This window comes from Camelina sativa, chromosome 19 (assembly GCF_030686135.1).
Source record: "Camelina sativa cultivar CO46 ecotype springtype chromosome 19, ASM3068613v1".
NCBI classification, from domain to species: Eukaryota; Viridiplantae; Streptophyta; class Magnoliopsida; order Brassicales; family Brassicaceae; genus Camelina; species Camelina sativa.
Window position 1 is genome coordinate 7,943,374 of NC_141898.1, and position 15,690 is coordinate 7,959,063.

Here is a 15,690-nt window from a genome sequence, read left to right on the forward strand (position 1 = left end):
TATTATCATTTTATTAATAACTAATTGAGTTGCATCTTGACGGGAAAATGGTCAAAATCGATTCAGATTATTTGCATAAAGCTATTTTATATATCAAATTTATCATATCATGCATTTATCAATCTGAACCGTCTAATAATTTAAATTTTTTACGTTAAACTTAAAACTTTTTAGCTGGTTTCAACACTTTTATAAACAGTGTTAGTTAATCGCTTAACGATGCTATTCAAACCGCAATGAAGTGACCATGTAGCATGTAGACATCAAAACAACGTCATTTTGATAGCTCAAATAAAACTAAAACAAAATGTAGTTACAAGAATTTGAACCTAAGAAAACACAGTCTAACACACTAGCACCTTAACCACGAAACATATTGATTTCTATAGTTTTCATGAACAAAACTTTAATTGTAAATATGCATGATTAAATATTGATTTCTACAGTTTTCATGAACCACCGACGCATTTAGGTTCAAATTCTTGTAACTACATTTTGGCTCTGATTTATTTTACTTTTATTTGACCTATCAAAATGACGTTGTTTTGATGCCTACATGTCATATGGTTATCTTGTCGGTGTCTGACTCAGCGCCATTAAACAGTCAACTAACACCGTTTATAAAAATATTGTAATCGGCTAAATTTATAAAGTTTAGGTAAAAAATTTAAATTATCAGTTAGTTCAGATTAATAAATGTATCGTATCATAGATTGGATATAAAAAAGCATTCGACAAATTATCTAAATTGATTTTGGCTATTTTCTCCGTCAATTGAATTGATAATAGCTGTAAAAAAATGTCTTTAGCGTCTCTAAAATTCTCCTTTTTTTTGTATTACTATAGATAATTGTAAAATATTGGGTGAAAACTTCCAATACGGCTGTTGTTAGTGGTTTTTTTGTGACTTTTTAAAAGTGTTCTAATGAACATTATTAAAAGTAATCAAAATAAAATAAAATAGACATTACAAAACTAATAAGCATTGCATGGATCTATTATTTTACCCGAGAGAGAGAGAAAAGCTTGAATAACTTTATCTTCCATTAAGATGTGGAAGGTTACATTATCCATATCATTTTGTTTATTACATAAATACTTCCTAATCAATAAATATACACAAATGTACACACACACAAAAAAATTGTAATATGAAAAGCTTGGAATTGGTGAATGGGTGTGGTCCTTGAACATGGTGTTCTCGAGTCAGTCGGTCATTCATTTCACCATCCAAACTTATTACACAGTGAAAGTGGGGTGGGGCGATGAAATTACCAAGTAGGAACACTTTGGCCGGCACATGACAACACAAATGGGATCTGGCTATTTTATCGAGAACGGTTTTGGAAAAACTATTTATATGTGCAACATAGAAATTGCATTGTCCGAAAGTTCCAACCACTTCAGGATTTCACAATAGGAGGAAATCACCCTGTTTATTACCAGGCCAAGAAGTCGAACAATCCTGAGCTTAAGTGGCGTAACCAAGGCGTGAGTCATATAGTCATATCACTACAAAAAAATGAGTGTATTGTATCACTTAAATTGTATCACAAAATTAAATAACCTTGTTTTAAATTACTTATTTAAAAATGAAACAAATAAAATTGATTTAGCATCAGTTACTTAAGTGATGTTTTAGTTAACTAATTTGACATCAATTAAATAAAATTGATTTAACCTATATTCGTTTGTATCACTTTTAAAACAAATAATATATATTATAGATTCACATTATTGATGAATCTATCAATTTTTATTAAAATCACTTTTTAATATGATACAAAATTTACATCAATAAAACTGATGTTAATTTACAATAGCAAGAATTAAAAGTCACTTATGTAAATTGCTTTACATCATTTAATTTCTAATACAGTTACTTATTTATTTATTATCAATAAAAGGCCTAAGAAAGAATTAATGAATTAAAATAATTACTTATTTTCAATTTTTTCAAAAAATGTTTTATTTTTTTCGTTGGCAATTATGAGGGATTTTTATAATCCCACATCGACAACTTTTAAAGGAATGGTAAAAAACTATTTATTATAAATACTTAAACCTTGTCAATACTTAAATTTAGTGGGGATAACAACTAATTGTGGGCCCCAACGCAAATATAGTAGAAATAATATATATTATAAATTATAATAAAAATATATAAACAAGTATGATTGAAAATATAAATAATTAAATATTATACTAAAGGAAAAATTATTTTCATACAATTTATTATAATATTGATTTTAACATCATGCTTTTAAAAATGATATAACTATTTAACATTAGTTTTGATAAATGATGCAAATATTTTATATCAATTTAGTAAAAATGATTTAATACTTATAACATTTTTATAAGTGATGTAAATGAACATCAGTTCAGTAATTGAAATAAATATTTATGTCAAATGATACAAATTATTTGCATCAACAAAATGTAAATTATTTATTTAACTGATGCAAATTATATTAAAATCATTTAAAAATGATACAAACTAATGAAATAAATGATGTAAAACCATCTTTTTTTTTGTAGTGTATGGGCATAGTTATATGTAGATAATACGGTTCGAGTCGTTACATCCAGTCATCTACATTATGCTACATATAATTAATCTTCATTATAGAATCTTTGCTGGCAAGTGGCAACTATAACGGGTTTTATTTTACTCCAAAAACAAAAAGGTTTATAACCGCTATCTTTAGTACGATCGATTAGACAGTTTGAACGTAACTTTCCGAATTAGTCTATTTAAAAAAAACATGTAATTAGTAGTTAACTAGTTCAAATATATTCTAATCATGATTTGGCTATATACGATTTGGTAAGATTTTGGTATTCTTATAAATAATTAATCAGTGATAGAGATAAAGTATAGTCTGCATTTTTTTCTTTTCTTTTAGACATTTTGCAAATCATATTCAAGAACGGTATAGTTTGCCAATCTCTTTTTTTTTCTAATGATAATTTGTTCGCATGATTTTATGTTATCAACATTCTGATTAGGGGTTTGCATACTCGTTTTACTTATTTATCTTCTTTAATAACTACACCCCAAAAGTCAACAAACAGACATAATCAAAATAAAAATAAATGAAGAACAAGAATACAATTTTAATAAAATGCATTTCAGAGTAACTCGAGTGTTTCAAACGAACGTGGGCCGTCCGTTTGACACCTCAAATCGAGACATGCGATCACAGTTTATCTTATATGGGATTCGACTCTTCTATCTATTTTCGGATGTTGTTCTTGGCTTCTTGCTTGTTTTGTTTTCCTGATTTTTTTAATTTTTCTTGCTTGCTTATTTTTTTAAATTTATTTATCGTCCCTTATGACTTAAAATGATATCTTAAATAACCTCAGCTGGGCATAATTAAAGTCTACAAACCAACTCATGTTTCATTCAATAATTAAGATGTGAGCTAATTGCCTTCACATCTCCTTTACTTGGAGCTTGAACATAATTATCGATCGTCATACTAACCACTAACCAGCTTCTTTTTCCTCAATTATATCTTTAAGTAAACATTTTCCCATATGCTCCCTTCTCCAGCTCCACAGTCTAAACAAGCGTATATACTACTCACTCTTTTGTATCATAGTAAGCGAAAGATTAATTGGAAGAGGTCTCAAAATTTATGTTAAGGTTTTGAGGACTATTTCTTTCATTGCAATAACGCGAAAGCGTTTCATCATTGAGTGATCGAGAGATATAGCTTGGAGAGAGCAATGTTACAATCTGAAATATCATCGATTTTTTTTCTTTTCTAAGGCAAACGTCGGTTGACATTTAATTTAGAACACAATTCTATAAATATTTACTAGTATAATTAACTAGGCTGGTGTCCCTACCCTGAGCTGAAAAAAAGAAATAAGCTCTTATTTCCAATGTTTAAATTTTTTTTATTTTATTTTAAAAATGAACCTTGTGCAAATGCACTCCCCGCATATGTGTGTAGAACCGGCCCTGTTGGTGTCCAGGCCATAAGTTTGCCGGTTTGACTGATCAAGTTTCAACCACTAGATAAATTTGATACGAAAAATTCTTATGATGTCAAACATCGTAAACTCTTCTGACATTATTTGCTTAAAACCAACGATTTTGTTCTTAACTAATGGATTTTCTAAATTTTATCTTATATTGTAACTTTGACTAATATTAATATCTCTCCATCTTCATCTTCAAACATATACTATAGTAATATGATAATATTGAGTTATTGCTCGCGAGAGGTTATATGATAAGAGTTGTAATGAATTTTATCTATTTACGTTAGGTTTAGTATAAGGTTTATTATATAGCAGATTTCAAGAGAAATTTATTATAATAAACTGTTTATTATTTTATTGAATTTATTTTTAAAAGCAAAATACAAATTAAATCCAATATTTTAGAGAATATATATACGATCTTAGAATCGTCAAATTTGAGAGAGAGAGAGAGCATATATAAGTGTATTATAATTGGCAACAACATTTCACAGGACATGGAATACAAGGAGAACCACAGTCTCCACCTTTAAATCCAATATTATTACAGTCTTTCATACATTCCTCCCGTCCATAGAATTCTGAACATGGCGTACGGCAGTTGTCAAATGAAAATTTTTCTAAACAATCGATGCAAACATTTGTAAATTAATCTTATATAACATTTCAATAAAAAGATAGTTATATAACATGTCCAAATGATAAAAATTTAACAAAAACTTTTGAATGCATGTCTATATATACATAGAAAACAAAAACATGGTCAATTCAAATTCTACATAGATATTTAAATTAAATATAGCTTTTGACATGATCTCTATTAATTTGCAAAATAAAACTGAACCAAACTTGAAATATACCTGAAGCCAAAACATTGTGGCTAGACAATGAAACTGCAAATATCATTGCAAGGAAACAAATCACCAAAGTTTTCGTACTATCCATAATAATTTTTTCTATGAACTCTGTTGAGGTATTTCTTGGAGATTGACTCTATTTATATAATTATGATCTTTAATTTATTATTATTATTATTATTATTATTATTATTATTAATTGATTTTCCATATTTTTGGTCAAATTTGTCTTTTCTGGGGGAAAAATTCATTTACATTTATGAATATGTAAATATTTACAGATAATGATCACAAATGAGAACTTAAAACTTGAAAAAGTGTTTGACACTTGTGAATATATATGGTTAAAGATAATTTTTTGGATATATTATCATTATGATCAATCAATATCTTAAGTTAAATGCAAAATTTTAATTTCATAATTCAATATTGGAAAATTTTGTTTAAAATTAGGTATATGGTACAGATTTTCTTTGATTTTAAAATTGATATAAAAAATAAATTGAAATATAATGAAAATTACATATTATGATCATTAACTTTTTTTTGGTTAAAGGTAAAATTACATATTTAATGAAAATTTTATGTAAGATCATTAACTTTTTTTGGTTAAAGGTAAAATTATTAAATTTTTGTGCTAGAGGTGCTTCAACCCAAACAAACCAATCCTATCCGATCTTAACCAAAACAAAATATTCATTCGGGAAAATTGAACGATATCACCGCCACCATAGTTATCAAGTCCGTTGTTGGTTCAAAGTGACACATTCTTTATGATAAATAAATAAAACATTTCTGAATTTTGGATCGTAAAATTTTGTAATACAGTTTTCGGATCCATCAAAACATATAGCGTCTTCTTTTGTTCGAACTAGGATTTTATCTTTATCCTTTTTGGTGTGGAAAATATTTTAATTCGTACGTATATTTTTACAAAATATATAAAAACCAACCCCATGCAAAAGTCAAAACACATATACACCGAACTCGAGTTCTTTTTCAAAAGTCAACCGAACCATATTTCATAAAAACATCACTCAAGAAGAGGAACCAGATGTCGGAGGAACAGAGGAGGAAGTGAACGGCTCTTGATCGGCGCATGATAGAAACTCGTGAGGACCAGCTTCTTCTCGTCCAACGCCTATCAGATCAAGATAATACAAGTAGTGAGAAACGATGTTGTTCATCTCATCGTTATCGAATCCGCTATTGCAGATTTGATCGCCGTAAAGAACGTTGATGGTGGCTCCAAACCCGGGGGTTCGTTTCGACGCCGTGTCGTTCTTCGTCGGCTTCCATTTCCCGACGAATACGTCGTGCGCTGACGGCAAATGCTTCTTCGCTGGCGTCATCCACCGCCAAATCGCCGCTTGAAACGCCAACGTGGCATTGTTCTCGAGATACTCTGGGTGACTCAGTAGGTCCATTTTCAATGCTTCCCCGGTTTGACCATAATTGTAATTCCTAAAACCAGATCAACGTAAACGAAGTTGAACCGGGGAATTAAATTAGAGTAAACCAGAATTGTTTAATTGTAAGACTACGTACCAGTAAACCGGTAAAGCTCCTCGACCGTGGTACGAGACTCCGGGAGTACAAGGATACGTCAATTTATAGTAATCGTCGCAATATAGCTGATCAGGACTCATCTCCTTGTTGTAACACAATCCCCAAGCTAATGGTCCGCCCGTTGCAACCCCGTACCCGCCTTTAAAATCGAATGATTGTACCGGTTATTAGCGATTCCAATTCCCGGTTAACAAACCGGTTTGGATCATAAAAATGTCGTAAACTTACATGAGGTTTTGCTTCCAACGTGGCCAAGAAACGCAGCGACTTCCTTCATCCCTTGAAGTTTCTCGCCGGTAGTACCGAACCCAAGAGGCTGATACTCAGCGGCCGCGGTGATGAATGATCGGTAATCCCAAAAACCGACGGCGTGAGCCACCGGACTGTTACGCTTAGAGAATAGTTCTTCGAATTGATATGTGTCAAAGAAATCGGAGATTGTATGGTTGCAACAATACGCGGACCATCCTTTACATTCCCATCCTTTGTCGCATAACTTTTTACCCTTCACAATCTTCACCAGAGGCTTTATCGCTGAACTAGAAGTCTCGGAACCTTCCTCTTCCGCTGTGACTAGAGATCCGGTCTGAAACACGACCAATGCCACCGTGAGATGCAGCACGAAGAATAATAGCGGTTTCGAAACCATGGTTTATCAAAAAATTTGTTGGTCTTTTTGCTTATCGATGCGATCATTAATTGTTTGTGTATAGTTAATATATACAAACATATAGGCATAGAGACTATAGAGTAGTGTCGTGTTCGTTTTAGGAGGAATTGGGTTTTCGGGATTTGGTGGGGTTTTTTGCTTGGTTTTGAAGTTTCTTAGAGTGGAAGTTACATCTTGGAGAAGGTTGGTTGGACTTGGAGCATGGACACGTAGAATTATAAACGTTATAAACTTTATATTTCTAGCAAAATGGTTTAATCTACTGCAACGCAATTAAACTTTCAATTTTTGTTTTTTAAGAATAATAATGAAGTGTTCTTTTTATGGTACTGATTACAACAAATGATTGAGAAATAAGTTGGGGATAGAGAAATATTGGAAATCGCGTTGGTCGAGAGGATTACACATTTGAGCGGTTTTGTTGTAGCTAGAATACTTTGGACTAATTTATTAATTAGTTATGAACTAAATAGCATGTTATTTACAAAAATAATACTCCAAAATATCATTAAGTTGATGTGTTGATTTCCTTCGTTTATTAACTCACATATAAAAATGTACGTCCTTCTCCTTTGATTTCTGTACAGAAGCTTATTTGCCTCGATTACGTACATGATCCCTTTTATATTTACATGCTTAATCAAGAGCTTTTAACTTTCTGAGTCTGTTACATAAACAATAAAGGAGAAGGAATAACTCTATCTTTAGTTGTGTCGGAAAATTTGTTTTTGTGTTAGTGGATTGCTATGTTTAGTCCCAACCGGTGGTGTCGACTATATGAAAACGTGTTTCCACAAAATAGGTTCACCAACACAAGTGGCGTAGCCACACAAAAAAAAAAAAAAAAAAAAAAAAAAAAAAAAAAAGTGTATTAGACGAAAAAGATGTATTATCTAACATAATTCTTTAGTGGTATATGATAATTCACTACAAAAAAATAGTGTTATTGCAACAATATTTTTGCAATGATAGAATTTATTAGGAATTTGTAACATTTTTTCCAATATTTTTGTAATAATCAATGCACGTGACAATTTACTACAATTCTTGCAAAATAGCGATAAATTTTTCTGTTTTATATTTTCCTTACAAATTAGCAATATTATTACGACATATAAAAATATGCAAATTTACAATAATAAGTGCTATTTTGCAAGAAAATAATAGTAAAGACATGAGACAATTTATGTGACACAATTGCCACTGTAGTTATAACTATTTATAACTCTTTTGCAACAAATACTTTCTATAAAAATATTGTAACAGATTGTGCTGAGTTATTCAATATAGTGCAGTTCCTTGAAGGTTGGTCGTCTTTTTCCAACCGCCTTGATGAGTTTACTTTACTCAAGGAGTCCTTCCCACTGTTCTTCATCTCTTGGATTCCGTGGGCATCAAATTCGAAGGCGGTTTGTTTTGCCCGTGTTTTGTGTTCCATTATATCTGTAGTTTCTTTTGAAAATTTTTTTCCTCTAATTTGGACAACTAATCGATAATTTTTTAAAAATTTATTATTTGGTTGACAAAATAAAAATAATAATGTATACATTCATATATTTTTATGTGGTAATCATTTATAACAAACAAAAGTTACAAACATACGTCACGATTTTATGACAAATATACTACAAAAATAATGTTGCATTGATACGACAAAATAGCAAAAAGTTTATTCATTGCAAATTTTGCAATATATACGCAACAAATACCAATTTTCAGCATTCAAATAGCAACATATAAAAATGTGTCTCAAATTTATTACATTCTCGAATTTACAGTAATATATTGAGTTATTGCAACAAATTTTAGCCTAAAAATAACACTAATTTTTTGTAGATATTCTTAAATATTATACTTGCGCAACAAAATATATTAATATATTTTAATATATGATAATCTCTATATATATGTCAACTTTTTTTCTTTTTCTTTTGGGGGTGTATGTTCTCATTTTTCAAAAAGAATGACGTTATATGTACACATTGCATTTACGTGAAGTTATGTATATGTATTAAGGTTCGTAAAGTAAAATACTAGCGTTGTAATATAAAGAAGATCCTAATATGAATTACACATCTTTAAAACACGTGATCATAACGGACGTGTGGTGGTACAGTGAAAAATTATGATTGGTGCATAGTTGTTATACACATAGATGACCGGGTTCGAGTCGTACCATAGTCAGTGGCGGAGCTAAGAATTTAAGTCATCAGGGTCAAAATATAATTTAAAAGGTCAATTGTGTTATTAATTTTTTTTATAGGGGTTAATTCTACTATTTTATCAGGGTCTATTTAATTTTTTTCCTAAAAATTCAACTAAATTTAAAATTTCACCAGAATCAATTTTTTTCCTGAAAATTCAACTAAATTTAAAATTTCATCAGGTCAATTGACCCACATGCTTCTACCCTAGATCGGGATCTTGGAAAAAATTTCAGGGTTCGAGAGAGTTGAAGCAAAAACACGGGAATCACAACTTCTGGTTGTGGCCGCTGGATTGAGTTGGTTTCAAGCTGCTTCAAGGGATAGTTGATGAAGATAATAACCGACATGTATATGTATGAAAGGATAGACCGGGATAAATGGACCTGGATCTCGGATAGAGGAACCAGATGCGCTAGTGAAAGAGCCTTCAAAAACAAATGTTCATCGATGGTTTCCCCACTTAAAGTTTCATAGACTTTAGTCAAAGGGCAATTTAACAACAGATTTTGAAAAGAATGCTCAAAGCACCTTGTATTGTTTGTCGCTTCAGGGCATGAACAAAGTCTTCGGTTGATCAAGCCGTGAAAACAGAACAAACTAATAAATGGGCTTGGAGATGAAATGAAGTAATCAAACCTGGCCCTGTAGTGAAATGTAGGTGGGCTGCGATTTTTGGCAATGGACTGAGACAAAGGTAGTGGGCCGCAGCATAAAGAATGGCCCAACAAGTGAAACCCTAGAGTTGCTTCAGTTGGGGAGGTGCTGAGAGTGCCGCTGCGGCTGTACGGAGAGGGGGCGGTGGGACGGAAACTTGGCAAGGTAAGGGATAATCCTTCCGCCGTAAAAATCATCACCGGCTCCGGTGTCAAGGCAGAGCTCCAAACCAAGGGAGATGACATATTTGACTTCGAGGGGATCCGGTAGAGATAAGAAGCGACGAGGACTGCGAAAGATTTAAACTCTTTAGATTTATAGATCTTTGAGAGTCAAATCTTAGATATAACAGTTAAAGAGTGAGAAGACAAGAGACAATCCTCCTTCATCGATAACGCTGGCCAGAAAAAGTTCCAGACGAGGTATAAGAGGTTCACCGGAAGACTCTTTATGGTCTCGTCATGCAATGGAGCTTTGTGGAAGCAAGGTGCAGGGAAGGAGGAGTTCCAAGGTAACAGAAGAACTAAGAGAAAGAAAGCTCGTTGAGAATTGTTAAAGAGTCGAGAAAAGCTAAAGATATCCCGACGCCGGCGAGCCAAAACTCCATCGGCGTCGGAAAGTATGGTGAAAAGAGCTGTCTCTATTATTGTGCCCGGAAGTATTCCTAATATTTTTTTGACAATGTTTGTTTCTGCGTCGTACCATCTAGTCATTATACGTTTTCGACAGATCATCACTGATTCACTATTATTAACTCTTCGTTCGCAACTATAACGGCTTTTTACTAAACCAATATATATATATATATATATATATAATGGCTTTTCTTAACAGATACTGTACTAATTAGTTTTCTTAAAATCATTGGATGGAAATGGAAGAGATGGGTGACAAAAAATTAAAAAGAAAGAAAGAATTAAGGAGAGAGAGATAGATTCTCAAAAGAGAACTCATGAGAAACCTTCAAGAGCCTCCCCAGTCCCCACTAATTTGTCACTAAAACATTTAAATAATAAATTTTAATTAGATAACGGGATTATATTAGAATATTTAATTAAATGTGAAAATCCCATTTTTAGTGATTTCCTCCGGATGGTGATGTTCTAACAAAGTTCCCAATACATGTAAAGAAAGTATAGTGACCAATTATTGATGCGTTAGTAGTGTTTTTCTTTTAACTTTGTAAAACTTATAAAAATAAAATAAAATAACATTACGTACAAATTTAAACAATAAGCATACCTTTTACCGAAAAAAACGATAAGCATATTACATGGAATCATGGATGATGGATCTATTTATTTGCCCAAGAGAGAGAGAGAGAGATAAAAAGCATGCATAGATACATCATTGTCCACTAATCCAGAGTGGTTGGAGTTTGGTTCGCATGCAGGTTTCTATTTCTGGACGTTCCAAATTAATGTAGATGAAAGAGACTAATTTTTATTTAGATAAAAATATCTTTGGCATACACCTACAAGACTACCATGGTCTGCTTACAAGAAACTTAGGCTTAATCATGATCGTGTGTTTATTAATCAGTCTGTCTATTTTCATATATATTTTAAAAGTATGTGAATTTCAATAAAGATAAAAGTTTTACAAAAGCTTCTTAATACAAAAGTCACCCCCTTGCCAAAAAAAATTATAAAAACAAGGCAGGAACTCATAAAGAACAGAAACATCTTTTAGCCAAAGGACCTTGAATTTTTCCCTCCATATCTTCACCAAGGTTGCGTCTCTGATTTGTTAATCAAGTCCCTCGAACAAGATATCGGCATCCAGATTGCATGAGCCGCTTGAGCGACCAGTCTACGAACACATTGGTGATCTGCTTTCCTTTAAATCCAACCAAGTTGAGAAAGCATCCCATGTGTGAAAGGTGAAAGGGTTGTAGCCAAACACGTCTGTGAACCTCAGCTTAACTCACAGTTCATTACGCCCCTGCTCATTTTCAAAATCATCGACCGGGAAGTGCGGAACACCATCACAGCAAAAAGGTATAGAAAGCGTTGGAGAAATCTCATGATCTAATGGATTCGGTGACACCCTTATCTTAACCATACTTAGTGTAATCTTGTTTTTATCTTTGTTGCCAAGATTACTCTACTTTAAGTAAAGCTTTTATAATACCTCTACATTTCATATTAATGATATTAACGTTCTTAGGTCATCTCCATTGAAATCTTTTAGTGAGTTGCTTATAAGTTGCTTAGTAATAAAACAGATTAAATATAATCTAAATAGTTCAAATTTGCTAAGCATCGATTGTTATATTAGATGTTTTAGAATCACTAAGGATCTCGGGCGTGTCAATTGGTGATTGGCTGGAAGAAAAAAGAATTTTTTTTTCTGCAACTCTCTCTCCCTCGCGACTCTCTCTCCTTCTCTTCTCTTAATTGCTTGTTGTTTAATATTCAACAACAAACCCAAAGTGTCATAAGCCAAAACAAAAACCATTTCATTTCAACAAAAACCAAAATCCATAAACCCTTACAACAAAAACAAAAATCCATATCAAGATAAACCAAACTTCTCCAAAAAAATGTCTAATTGGAGTTCTGATCAAGAAATTGAAGAAATGGTAGAGGAGGAGGTTGATAGTTTAGTGGATGAGATTCAATACCACGACACTCACCCGACAGTACCTCCAGCTCCAATAATCCGAAGAGTGCACGTTAATAGAGACCGCTATGAAGGCCACACTCGGTTATGGAATGATTATTTTAGTGATAATCCAACTTACACTCAAGCTATGTTCCGCCGTCGCTTTAGAATGAACAAACCATTGTTCATTCGTATTGTTAATACTATTGAGAATGGAGTCCCATTCTTTAGACAAAGGCGAGATGCTTCTGGAAGGCTCGGTCTTTCTGCACTTCAAAAATGTACGTTAGCTATCAGTATGATGGCATACGGATGTGCGGCAAATGCGATGGATGAACATTTACGACTCGTTGAAACGACCGCCCACAAATGCCTTCTCCATTTTGTTGAGGGAGTTATAAATCTGTTTGGAGACGAGTATCTCAGAAGACCTACAGCGGAAGACCTCCAACGATTGATGAATATTGGAGAACATCGTGGTTTCCCCAGAATGGTAGGGAGCATAGATTGTATGCATTGGGAGTGGAAGAATTGTCCCACTGCGTGGAAAGGACAATATTCACGTGGATCTGGAAAACCGACAATCGTACTAGAGGCTGTGGCATCACAAGATTTATGGATTTGGCACGCATTTTTTGGACCACCAGGTACGTTAAATGATATCAATGTTTTGGACCGCTCACCGGTGTTTGATGATATCCTAGGGGGCCGAGCTCTGAGAGTTACATACGTTGTCAATGGACGGCAATACAATATGGTGTACTACCTCACAGACGGTATCTATCCGAAATGGGCTACTTTCATCCAATCCATTACACTTCCACGTGGCCGAAAAGCAAAACTCTTTGCTCAAAATCAAGAAGCATGTCGTAAAGATGTAGAGCGTGCATTTGAAGTCTTGCAAGCAAGATTTGCAATCTTGAAAAATCCCGCACTTTTTTGGGATAAAAGAAAAATAGGAAAAATAATGAGAGCATGTATCATCTTGCATAACATAATAGTGAAAGAAGAACGACATGAATACAATTTCTACTATCCATCGGAGTTCTATCACGGAGAAGGAAGCGGAACTTCTCACGTCGATTTATCGTATTCTATAGATATGCCAACAACTATAAATAATATGATGGGCATTCAAAATGACGTTCATGATACACAAATGCATGATCGTTTGGAAAAAGACTTGATTGAGCATATCTGGCAAAAATTTGGGACAACCGCACGATAAATCTTATTTTGAATTTTATTTAAAATGTTTAAATTTTGTAAAATATGTGAACTATTTTGAATTTTGTATAATATGTTTAATATGTTTAAGATTCTATAGTTTTATGTAATATAAAAATTTTAATAATTGTTTTGTCATTTTATATTTTTAAAATTGATAATTACAAAACACAAATTAAAAATTATTATTTTAAAGATTAAGCAACCTTCTTTGGGTTCTCTAGCAAAAGAATGATTTTGCAAAAATACTCTTAGAGTTGTTTTACTTAAATTAGTATTAATTATATGTTTAATTAATTTGAGAGTAACTTAGAGAGTACTCCTTACTAATGATGCTCTAACGCCGCGGATAGAGTCACCAATGGACATGAGGTACGCAATTTGATCTGTTCTCGTTTTGGTGGGCTTACAAATTCTAAATTTTGTTTTGGTGGGTTTCATACAAGTTCTATAAGGGGTTTTCATTTTGGTGGGTTTCAAACAACACTCTCTATTGGTTGGTGGATTCTAACTTTTTCTTTTTGAGTTTATAATCAATAAACTCTTAATGGGTTTTGATTTGTTGGGCTTAAATTATAAGCTCGATTAATGGGCCTGGCTGGCCACTTGTGTCATATTTTGTTTTTGTCATTTATGAGGTTTTTTTTATTTTATTTTGTTTGTTTATTGAAATTCAATGTCTAGCAGCAAATCATATAAATTTTATTTTCAGAAGATTATAAAATACGTTTTTTCTTACATAAATCATCAACAGTATATGTATAGTATGTTATAAATAAATAACTTTGTTCGATTGTTTTTTGTTTAACAGTATGCAATTGGCCGTTTCAATAATAGCCAACCAATCTATGGAACCCAGGTGACGATGAATGTGTGGCAGCCAAAGATAGAACGATTTAACGGGTTTAGCCTGGGACAGATCTGGCTGGTCGCAGGTTCGTATGGTGATAGTAGTATCAACAGTATCGAGGCGGGCTAGCAGGTCGGTATAAAGAAAAAAAAAATTATTCACTAGTAACTAATATTTCTAATATGGTCTTAATATATTTTAATCAAAAAACTTATTTATATAAAAAATATCAATGATGAATAACTATAAATTCGACTTTTCAGGTTTATCCGAAGATATATTTCGACTACCAGCCGAGATTGTTCATATATTGGACGGTATGTGTAATTTTGTTTTATTTAACTTTCAATGCCAAGTATTATACTGACAAAAAAATAGTAATAATCTTAAGCCTAGTCTAATTCTGTTATGTACCTCGAAGTAGAAGAGAGTATTATTTAACAAATTAAAGATCAATATTACATTATTATAGATGTAGGAATGTTTTCTAAACTAGATCAGAGTATTATCAATTATGAGTTAAATATTCTGTCAAAGACAGAGATATACGTATTTATATGCATTTTGAATTTTGTCTATTGTCAATTTGTCATATAATTATATAATAACGGCTACTAGTAGTAGCGAATGAAATGTATTTTCCCACAAACTGTCATATATGACTATATATTTTAACTAGTTAGATGTGTTACACGTTCGATTCTTATATCATAAGTATTTTAAAAATATTAGTTTCTCATATGATTTGAATGATGTTAAGAAATACGGTTATCAAAAGTTTAATTTAAAGATTTAATTATGTGATAATGTAGGCGGACGCATACAATATCACAGGGTGTTACAACTTGCGATGCGGTGGTTTTATCCAAACCAGCCGCACGATTGTGGTTGAGGGGGCCATATCTCCAACGTCGGTTGTAGGAGGTACCCAAGTCGATCTGACTTTCAAGATATGGAAGGTTAGATTATTTGCTTAAGTTTTGGTTTTGGTTTTTACATAAATGTTTTCTGGTCAATAAATTATGTAAACACACAAATGCGTTTTTGATT

The 15,690-nt window shown here is 32.4% G+C and overlaps 2 protein-coding genes and 1 long non-coding RNA gene across 3 annotated transcripts; all 3 read right to left on the minus strand.

Annotated features, from left to right (window-relative positions):
• Positions 1-4,333: 4,333 nt before the first annotated feature.
• LOC147920306 (defensin-like protein 47) lies at positions 4,334-4,986 on the minus strand. Its single transcript, XM_087502058.1, has 2 exons — positions 4,860-4,986; positions 4,334-4,619 (listed from the first exon to the last, which is right to left on the minus strand). The coding sequence occupies exons 1-2, from the start codon at positions 4,942-4,944 to the stop codon at positions 4,468-4,470; spliced, it is 237 nt and encodes a 78-aa protein (XP_087358184.1). The 5' UTR covers positions 4,945-4,986; the 3' UTR covers positions 4,334-4,467.
• Positions 4,987-5,747: 761 nt separating this feature from the next.
• On the minus strand, positions 5,748-7,189 carry LOC104765537 (chitinase-like protein 2). The gene is made up of 3 exons (XM_010489262.3): positions 6,654-7,189; positions 6,405-6,564; positions 5,748-6,320 (listed from the first exon to the last, which is right to left on the minus strand). Exons 1-3 carry the CDS (start codon positions 7,072-7,074, stop codon positions 5,894-5,896), a joined length of 1,008 nt encoding a protein of 335 aa, XP_010487564.1. The 5' UTR covers positions 7,075-7,189; the 3' UTR covers positions 5,748-5,893.
• A 2,236-nt stretch (positions 7,190-9,425) lies between these two features.
• On the minus strand, positions 9,426-10,639 carry LOC147920307 (uncharacterized). Its single transcript, XR_015591109.1, has 2 exons — positions 9,831-10,639; positions 9,426-9,727 (listed from the first exon to the last, which is right to left on the minus strand). It is a non-coding gene; the product is annotated as an uncharacterized LOC147920307 (long non-coding RNA).
• Between the last annotated feature and the right edge of the window lie 5,051 nt (positions 10,640-15,690).